Source organism: Salmo salar, chromosome ssa03 (genome assembly GCF_905237065.1).
Source record: "Salmo salar chromosome ssa03, Ssal_v3.1, whole genome shotgun sequence".
In the NCBI taxonomy this organism is placed as follows: Eukaryota; Metazoa; Chordata; class Actinopteri; order Salmoniformes; family Salmonidae; genus Salmo; species Salmo salar.
This window is the reverse complement of record NC_059444.1, coordinates 61,227,324-61,237,281: the sequence shown is the minus strand read 5'-3', so window position 1 is coordinate 61,237,281 and position 9,958 is coordinate 61,227,324. Positions and strand designations below refer to the sequence as shown.

Genomic DNA, 9,958 nt, shown 5'->3' with positions numbered 1-9,958 from the left:
TGCCAGCCACGTTGTCATGTCTCCTCTCTCAAAAATACACACTGTTCCATAGCATCTCAATCTCTCTTGACCTTGTCTTCAGTTACAGCACACAAACAACCACAAGTGTATTAACTATAGAACACATAGAACACAACAGTTGCAACAACACACTTGTGTAACCAGTCTACATCAGTGACCTCTCCAAACCAAACCAGACCACAACACTTGCTACTCCCAATTTCCAATAAAAATGCATGTTGCATGTTGAATTTAAACTTCGCTAACATCAATGTCAGGATCTGGCTAAATGTATATAGGCCATGAGGAGATGGATGCAGAGGATGGAAATAAAGGGTGCAGTTGTACATGGCAGCACAGAAGCTTCACACTTCATTATTACAAGACCAGTGACGTGTGAAACCATTATAGAGAAGCAGGGAGAGAAGATAAGGGGCAACTGATACCCCAAACACAGTGAGGCCTCTCTGGATGCAGGGGGAGACCATCCCCTTGGAAACCCTCCTTAATGTATTCAACAGCTGGGAGGCGTTACTTGTCCCACTATCAACAGAGAACAGTACTAGTTAGTGTGACTGGGAGCAGCTACTCATGATCAGGAAATAATGTCCAAAGTCAGGGATACATTTAGATGCACAACAATCTTTCAGCATATCCAGGTGATGGTCAAGCAGGTGAGATAATTTATTTTTTGAGGCAAATATAAACTTTTTTAGGCTGTAGAACTGGAGAAAAAATATACTTGACTAAAAAGTCAGACTATGTCTTATACTCCCACCCAGTGGTGAAAAGTAGAGAATCACATCTGTGTCCACGTCACCTGAGTCAGGGCGGGGGGAGGCTCTTGAATCTCACAGAATACTATGATGAAATCTCATGAACATTTTATTATAGGGGTGTGTTAACTACGTCCGTTTGATTCACGGATATAATTTAAATGTATCAATTGGTCACATAATCAGGCATGAAGATTTTTAAAGAATTCTAACGTCTATGAACGAAAGAATAACATTTCAAATGGATTATGTTGTTGATTAATTATCCCTCCTTAAATGCAATAATGTAAATTATTAATTATTTCCTGGCAATCACTAAAACAAAGTACGAGGCAGCAACCATATTCTGCTAAAGTTTTATCTAGCAGGCAATACACGCAGATAGTCGTAGGGTGTGGAAGACCCCGAACGGCCAAGATGGCGGCGTCCATGGCAGATGCCGGGGAGTTTGAGAAGTGGCTGAATGATCGACTAGACTCCTTGGAAGTGGACCAGGAGGTGTATGGAGCTTATATTTTAGGAATACTTCAAGAGGAGGAGAGTGACGAAGAGAAGGAGGACGCACTGCTAGGAATTCTATCTGCGTTTTTGGTAAATATAGAGGGCAGACATGCCATGCTTGCGCCGCGGTAAGTTAGTCAATAGCTGGCTAACGTGCTCAATGGTTACAAGTGGGTGTTAACTACGCTAACTAACAACTGAGTGACTACAATCGATCTGTTCCCATATAACTAACTGGTAACAACGTTAGCGACATGTGCCAATCTACCATTAGCCATATTTGGAGATGGGGGTTAGGCGAATCAAACCTGAAGTTATCCAGACCCGTTCTATTATTAGCCGGCTAGCCCATGTTGAGACTTCGGTGGAACTCTCCAGACAAACAGATGGTTATGACATACAGCAGGGTGGCCATGTCTCGAGAGCTACTGGGTACCGACCCATTTGCAGGATTTAGTTTTTTTCACTAATCAGCTGCTCGTCAGATTCAGTTGGAGAAAGCCTACATGCTCAGTAGGCTACTCCAAAAGTTGGCAACACCTGACATAACACATTATACTAACTGATGGTTCACTGACACTACGTCCTTACCACTTGCTCTCAAAGGAGAAAGGGGTATCTGCAGCTCAGTGTGGCAGTCTCGAAAGATGAGTAGTGGCCCTCTTTCAGCATTGTGGAACAATGCGCGTGAGCGCCACATCTATTTCTATGGGCACAAGCACTGTTCATGACACAAACTGTTCACCCCTCTTGTTGAGAGAAAATTTGGAAGGTTGAACGTTTATTTCCTTAAATTCTACACATTTTGTCATGACGTGCAGATAATATTTTGCCGTTTTAAAGCTCATTGTCTTGCAATTCTATACATTTTGCCATGTCTAATGTAAATTCAATTGATATTTGAGTGACATACAACATTTATTGGCTAAATACAACCTAGCTAAAAAACGTTTGCTGACATGGGCTAGTACAGGTATTCCCAAACTGGGGTGTACACGCAATGCCGTCAGGGGTATGCCAAATAAAAATGTGATTAATAACATAAAAAAATATCACAGTTGTCTGTAGTTTACATACACCTTAGCCAAATACATTTAAATTCCTGACATTTAATCCTAGTAAACATTCCCTGTTTTAGGTCAGTTAGGATCACCACTTTATTTTAAGAATGTGAAATGTCAGAATAACAGTAGAGAGAATGATTTATTTCAGCTTTTATTTCTTTCCTCACATTCCCAGTGGGTCAGAAGTTTACATACACTCAATTAGTATTTGGTAGCATTGCCTTTAAATTGTTTAACTTGGGTCAAACATTTTGTGCAGCCTTCCACAAGCTTCCCATAATAAGTTGGGTGAATTTTGGCCCATTCCTCCTGACAGAGCTGGTGTAACTGAGTCGGCTTTGTAGACCTCCTTACTCGCACACACTTTTTCAGTTCTGCCCACAAATGTTCTATTGGATTGAGGTCAGAGCTTGTGATGGCCACTCTAATACCTTTGCTTTGCTGTCCTTAAGCCATTTTGCCACAACTTTGGAAGTATGCTTGGGGTCATTGTCCATTTGGAAGACCCATTTGCGACCAAGCTTTAAATCCCTGACTGATGTCTTGAGATGTTGCTTCAATATATCCACATCATTTTTCTCCCTCATGATGCCATCTAGTCCCTCCTGCAGCAAAGCACCACCACAACATGATGCTGCAACCCCTGTTCTTCACGGTTGGGATGGTGTTCTTCGGCTTGCAAGCCTCCCCCTTTTTCCTCCAAAAATAATGATGGTCATTATGGCCAAACAGTTCTATTTTTGTTTAATCAGACCAGAGGACATTTCTCCAAAAAGTACGATCTTTGTCCCCACCTGCAGTTGCAAACCGCAGTCTGGCTTTTTTATGGCAGTTTTGGAGCAGTGGCTTCTTCCTTGCTGAGTGGCCTTTCAGGTTATGTTGATATAGGACTCGTTTTACTGTGGATATAGATACTTTTGTACCTGTTTCCTCCAGCATCTTCACAAGATCCTTTGCTGTTTTTCTGGGATTGATTTGCACTTTTTGCACCAAAGTATGTTAATCTCTAAGAGACAGAACGCGTCTCCTTCCTGAGCGGTATGCCGGCTGTATGGTCCCATGGTGTTTATACTTGTGTACTATTGTTTGTACAGATGAACGTGGTACCTTCAGGCGTTTGCAAATTGCTCCCAAGGATGAACCAGACTTGTGGAATTCTACAAAAAAAAATTCTGAGGTCTTGGCTGATTTCTTTTGATTTTCCCATGATGTCAAGCAAAGAGGCACTGTGTTTGAAGGTAGGCCTTGAAATACATCCACAGGTACGCCTCCAATTGACTCAAATGATGTCAATTAGCCTATTAGACGCTTCTAAAGCCATGACAACATTTTCTGGAATTTTCCAAGCTGTTTAAAGGCACAGTCACCTTAGTGTATGTAAACTTCTGACCCACTGGAATTGTGATACAGTGAAGTAATCAGTCTGTAAACAATTGTTGGAAAAATTACTTGTGTCATGCACAAAGTAGATGTCCTAACCGACTTGCCAAAACTATAGTTTGTTAACAAGAAATGTGTGGAGTGGTTGAAAAACGAGTTTTAATGACTCCAAACTAAGTGTATGTAAACCTCCGACTTCCAGTGTGTGTGTGTGTGTATACACACACACACTCTACCGTTCCAAAGTTTGTGGTCACTTAGAAATGTCCTTTTTTATCCATTAAATTAACATCAAATTTATCAGAAATACAGTGTAGACATTGTTAATGTTGTAAATGACTATTGTAGCTGGAAACAGATTTTTAATAGAATGTACAGCTATGTAGATAGAGGCCTGTTATCAGCAACCATCCCTCCTGTGTTCCAATGGCACATTGTGTTACCTAATCCAAGTTTATCATTTTAAAAGGCTAATTGATTATTAGAAAACCCTTTTGCAATTATGAAAACTGTTGTTCTGATTTAAAGAAGCAATAAAACTGGCTTTCTTTAGACTAGTTGAGTATCTGGAGCATCAGCATTTGTGGGTTCGATTTACAGGCTCAAAATGGCCAGAAACAAAGAACTTTCTTCTGAAACTCATCAGTCGATTCTTGTTCTGAGAAATGAAGGCTATTCCATGCGAGAAATTGCCAAGAAACGGAAGATCTCGTACAACGCTGTGTGCTACTCCCGTCACAGATCAGCGTAAACGGGCTCTAACCAGAACAGAAAGAGGAGTGGGAGGCCCCGGTGCACAACTGAGCAAGAGGACAAGTACATTAGTGTCTAGTTTGAGAAATAGACACCTCACAAGTCCTCAACTGGCAAATGAACCCACAACTGCTGATAGTCTAAAGGCCAGGTTTATTGCTTCTTTAATCAGAACAACAGTTTTCAGCTGTGCTAACATAATTGCAAAAGGGTTTTCTAATAATCAATTAGCCTTTTAAAATGATAAACTAACACGTGCCATTGGAACACAGGAGGGATGGTTGCTGATAATGGGCCTCTGTAAGCCTATGTAGATATTCCATAACAAATCAGCCATTTCCAGCTACAATAGTCATTTACAATATTAACAATGTCTACACTATTTCTGATCAATTTGATGTTATTTTAATGGACAAAAGCTACTTTTTTTCTTTCAAAAACAAGGACATTTCTTAAGTGACCCCAAACCTTTGAACGGTAGTGTATGTAAGATGGCTAAATAAAAAGCTAAATTATTTATTATTATATTATTTGTGCCCTGGTCCTATAAGATCTCTTTGTCACTTCCCACTAGCCGGGTTGTGGCAAACTCACACTCATTCTTTTGTTTAATAAATGTATTGTATAGTGTGTGGCAGGCTTACAATGATGGCAAAAAAACATTTGAGAGTGCACTGACCATGGTGCTAGAGGGGTTACGCATCTGGAAGTTAAATGTCTGAAGGGGTACGGGACTATAAAAAGTTTGAGAACCACTGGGCTAGTTGATCTGGACATTTCTGACAAGTGATAAATATCTCTAATGTATGCAATGACTGACATGACAAGAGGAAAACTGATGATGCACTACCAAATTTATAAATTGCACATTGTACAATCTACTATTACAACTTTCAATAGTATGTTGAAACGCCAGACTGCCGACCTTTTGCGCCCCCCATAGTTTGTGAACCACTAGGTTAGACCATTTGTACCAATCCGGCCCGGGAGCCCATTCAATCTGGCCCGGCGGGAGGTTTGAGTAAAAAAAAATATATATATATATATATATATATATATACTGCTCAAAAAAAATAAAGGGAACACTTAAACACAATGTAACTCCAAGTCAATCACACTTCTGTGAAATCAAACTGTCCACTTAGGAAGCAACACTGATTGACAATAAATTCCACATGCTGTTGTGCAAATGGAATAGACAACAGGTGGAAATTATAGGCAATTAGCAAGACACCCCCAATAAAGGAGTGGTTCTGCAGGTGGTGACCACAGACCACTTCTCAGTTCCTATGCTTCCTGGCTGATGTTTTGGTCACTTTTGAATGCTGGCGGTGCTTTCACTCTAGTGGTAGCATGAGACGGAGTCTACAACCCACACAAGTGGCTCAGGTAGTGCAGCTCATCCAGGATGGCACATCAATGCGAGCTGTGGCAAGAAGGTTTGCTGTGTCTGTCAGCGTAGTGTCCAGAGCATGGAGGTGCTACCAAGAGACAGGCCAGTACATCAGGAGATGTGGAGGAGGCCGTAGGAGGTCAACAACCCAGCAGCAGGACCGCTACCTCCGCCTTTGTGCAAGGAGGAGCAGGAGGAGCACTGCCAGAACCCTGCAAAATGACCTCCAGCAGGCCACAAATGTGCATGTGTCTGCTCAAACGGTCAGAAACACTCCATGAGGGTGGTATGAGGGCCCGACGTCCACAGGTGGGGGTTGTGCTTACAGCCCAACACCGTGCAGGACGTTTGGCATTTGCCAGAGAACACCAAGATTGGCAAATTCGCCACTGGCGCCCTGTACTCTTCATAGATGAAAGCAGGTTCACACTGAGCACGTGAGTCTGGAGACGCCGTGGAGAACGTTCTGCTGCCTGCAACATCCTCCAGCATGACCAGTTTGGCGGTGGGTCAGTTATGGTGTGGGGTGGCATTTCTTTGGGGGGCCGCACAGCCCTCCATGTGCTCGCCAGAGGTAGCCTGACTGCCATTAGGTACCGAGATGAGATCCTCAGACCCCTTGTGAGACCATATGCTGGTCCGGTTGGCCCTGGGTTCCTCCTAATGCAAGACAATGCTAGACCTCATGTGGCTGGAGTGTGTCAGCAGTTCCTGCAAGAGGAAGGCATTGATGCTATGGACTGGCCCGCCCGTTCCCCAGACCTGAATCCAATTGAGCACATCTGGGACATCATGTCTCGCTCCATCCACCAACGCCACGTTGCACCACAGACTGTCCAGGAGTTGGCGGATGCTTTAGTCCAGGTCTGGGAGGAGATCCCTCAGGAGACCATCCGCCACCTCATCAGGAGCATGCCCAGGCATTGTAGGGAGGTCATACAGGCACGTGGAGGCCACACACACTACTGAGCCTCATTTTGACTTGTTTTAAGGACATTACATCAAAGTTGGATCAGCCTATACAAAAAATAGCATTTAGGCTGCTATCCTACTTGAAATAAAATCAGTGGAGGGAATGGCCATGTTATCTACCACCGGCGACACGACCGTGATACAGCTGCCCAGATGGAAGCACTTTAGGTCGGCAGGCTGGTCGATACAACACCTGTACACTGGTCGCCGGCTTATCGACTCGTCGTGCAGCCGTCAGCAACGCAAAATGGTCTTCAGTGGCAACAAATCTGCCCAATTAGCTGATTCACTTTCCATACACCCACTCGTCCATACTAAAGTTGCCATATTGGGCTGCATCTAACCATACTTGTCTCAAAGTAGTGATGTTCAAATTCACTAATTGCATCTCCAAATTCAGTAATTCACTAATTCCATCTCCATACTCCTGTCTTCCATGCACAGGAGGATGAGAAACTTGAAGATGTCTGCAAAGAGATCATTAGTCAGTGGGCTGAGAGCTGTGCCCGGTCGGCAACCAAAAACAAGGAGGATGGTATGAACATAAATCAAAAGCTAGAAACTTAAAATACAGAAAATTATTCTAGCTGTACTTTCAGACATGAGCTAATAGCTGGAGCAGCCATTGTATGAATTATCTGTTGAATTTCCTCTCTCTCTAGCTGAGGTACTGGCCATTGCCAATCTGATAGAGAAGCAGGCACAGATTGTGGTGAAACAGAAGGAAGTATCTCAGGAGTCCAGGAAGAGGAAAGAAGCTAAAGAAGCAGTCCTGGCTCAATATGCCAATATCACAGATGATGAGGAATATCCTTGGCTCAATATATTGCAACTATTGTGTACCCCTACCGTTATGCTTTGCTCCTTGTTAAACCTATACAGCTCTAAAGATCTTAAGTGTTTATTTCTGTAATGTATAATGCAAGCAGTCTCCCAAAATGTTCATTTTTATGTGACTGCAATGAAGAGTACTATTTTTCAAGTTTCCTTGACATCAACACTGAAGCTGAAGAGGAGGAGCAGGCTTTCCCCCCCAGTGGTGATAAATGTATCCTGTCTATGCCTCCTATTGCTCCTCCTATAACTCCTATTGAGGAAAAATGTACTTACTGTGATATGTGGTTGTCCCACCAAGCTATGTTAAGATGAATGCACTAACTGTGTCACTCTGGATAAGAGTGTCTGCTAAATGACTAAAATGGAATGCAAATGTATTGTTTTCTGCATTAAGTAATATTTAACCAGTACTATATTTTTAAAAGACCACTTATGGCACCATCAACTTCGAAACCCAGGTTCTAGTACATGTTGGTCTGTATTTGTAAAGCGCCTTGGAATAAGAGTGCTGATCCAGGATCAAATGATTAAATGTATAGGGGAAACCTGATCCTAGATCAGCACTCCTACTATGAGACGCTTTATGAATAGGGGCACTGGTTTTGCTGTGAAACTCCTTTACTGGTCGCCTCAGCCCTGTTTAAGAACACCAACGTGGAGGAGGTTCTGAGCAGGAAGAAACAGCAGAGGGACCAGGCTAAGGAAGACTCGCATAAGAAGAAAGAGACGGACAAGATGCAGCGTGAGAAGGATAAACTAGCCAGGCAGGACAGGAAGGACAAGGAGAAGAAACGCACACAGAAAGGGGAACGCAAAAGATGAGAAAAACAAATGACACTTTGGGACATTGTCACATTAAATGTTTTGTTACTGGATAAAAAAACTGAAATCAACATTATTTTTACCTATCCCTTATTACCACCCTTATGATTGTAACATACATTGACATTGTAACAAGAACTTGTCTGGACATTAATTGTTTTAACCAATTACCATTTGTTTTCTATTGGTTTCAGTCATCAAGCTTTATCTAAAGCTGGGAAACAGTCCATCTATCTACAATGTGTTCTTTCTCCTCAACTGTGATTAATAAAGTAAATCAGTGACTCTATGAAAAGCCAACATTAATAGTCTATCTCTACTTGCTATGATCAACCTGCACAAGCTCTTGCCTGTATCTGTCATCCTACCATATTGAAACTAAGGAGGCGGATGTTTCTGTATCATTGCTGTCCCTGCCTCCTTTTCAATATGCCTCTACTAATAGGGAGACTGTCTCTGAAAATGAATAGTCATTCACTAGATGTAGCATGCTCTAAAAAAAATGTTCACTCTAAAATGTTTGCCCAGTTTAAGTAATAATTTTCCAAGATAAATGTTTTTAAATGGCATTCAAATGTTCTGCAATTACTATAGGGGATATTGTAGTAAAAGGAAGGGGAAGTGCCCTATGGGATCTTAACTCGCTCAAAGATTGAACCACTGCTAGTATGTGCCAATGTGTTGCAAATGCTTTTCCTCTTTGGAGATGGATTTACTCAAGGCTCACACTCATGTTAGTCATATTAAATACATTCAGTTTGGCACCCCAGTCTTCATGTACTGTCTATGCACTCTCTTGTATGAGAATCAGAACAACGTGGTGGTTGATACTGTATACCTCGATTATATCATATACAATGTTTGCAGAATGGCAATGGGGTTCATTTTCAACATATGTTTTGAATAAATAAATGCCATTTTAAAGAGCTTTATTGTTTTTTTGATTTAATAAAACAAACAATTATCGTGAAACATACAGTTTCAAACAGGAACATTAAAAATACAGGGGTTTGAACATGTTTGCCACCTGTCTTACGAGTGTGTATTATGTCATTGATAGTATGGGTCCAAACTTAATTCTTATGTTTTTGAAATGAGCTGTAATGCAGCGTGATTAACATTCAGAGAACTAAATTCTAAATAAGAATAACATAAAATTTAATTAACATCAATGGATGACCAGTCCAAATTTCTAACCTACTGAGAGTATGTTGCTTTTCAGGTAAACCGAGGAAACACGAGGCTTCAAGTTGACGATTGATTGGTATGTTAACATGGAATATGACAGAAAAGTGGTTCCCATTGCCATATCCACTCAACTTAAGCGGAGGCAATGACCACTTATCCACAATTATTGGTTGTTAAGAAGCATATTAGAGAACTGAATGTCAAATCACATTCAAATAAATAAGTTAAACATTCAGGAAAACATTCAAATGATTGCCATGTTTTAATAATTA

General features: G+C 41.5%; 1 protein-coding gene across 1 annotated transcript; it reads left to right on the top strand.

Moving 5' to 3' along the window:
* Window positions 1-1,096: 1,096 nt before the first annotated feature.
* LOC106601037 (coiled-coil domain-containing protein 43) lies at window positions 1,097-9,425 on the top strand. The gene is made up of 5 exons (XM_014192907.2): window positions 1,097-1,367; window positions 7,284-7,374; window positions 7,502-7,646; window positions 7,841-7,887; window positions 8,311-9,425. The coding sequence occupies exons 1-5, from the start codon at window positions 1,194-1,196 to the stop codon at window positions 8,496-8,498; spliced, it is 645 nt and encodes a 214-aa protein (XP_014048382.1). The 5' UTR covers window positions 1,097-1,193; the 3' UTR covers window positions 8,499-9,425.
* Window positions 9,426-9,958: the final 533 nt, after the last annotated feature.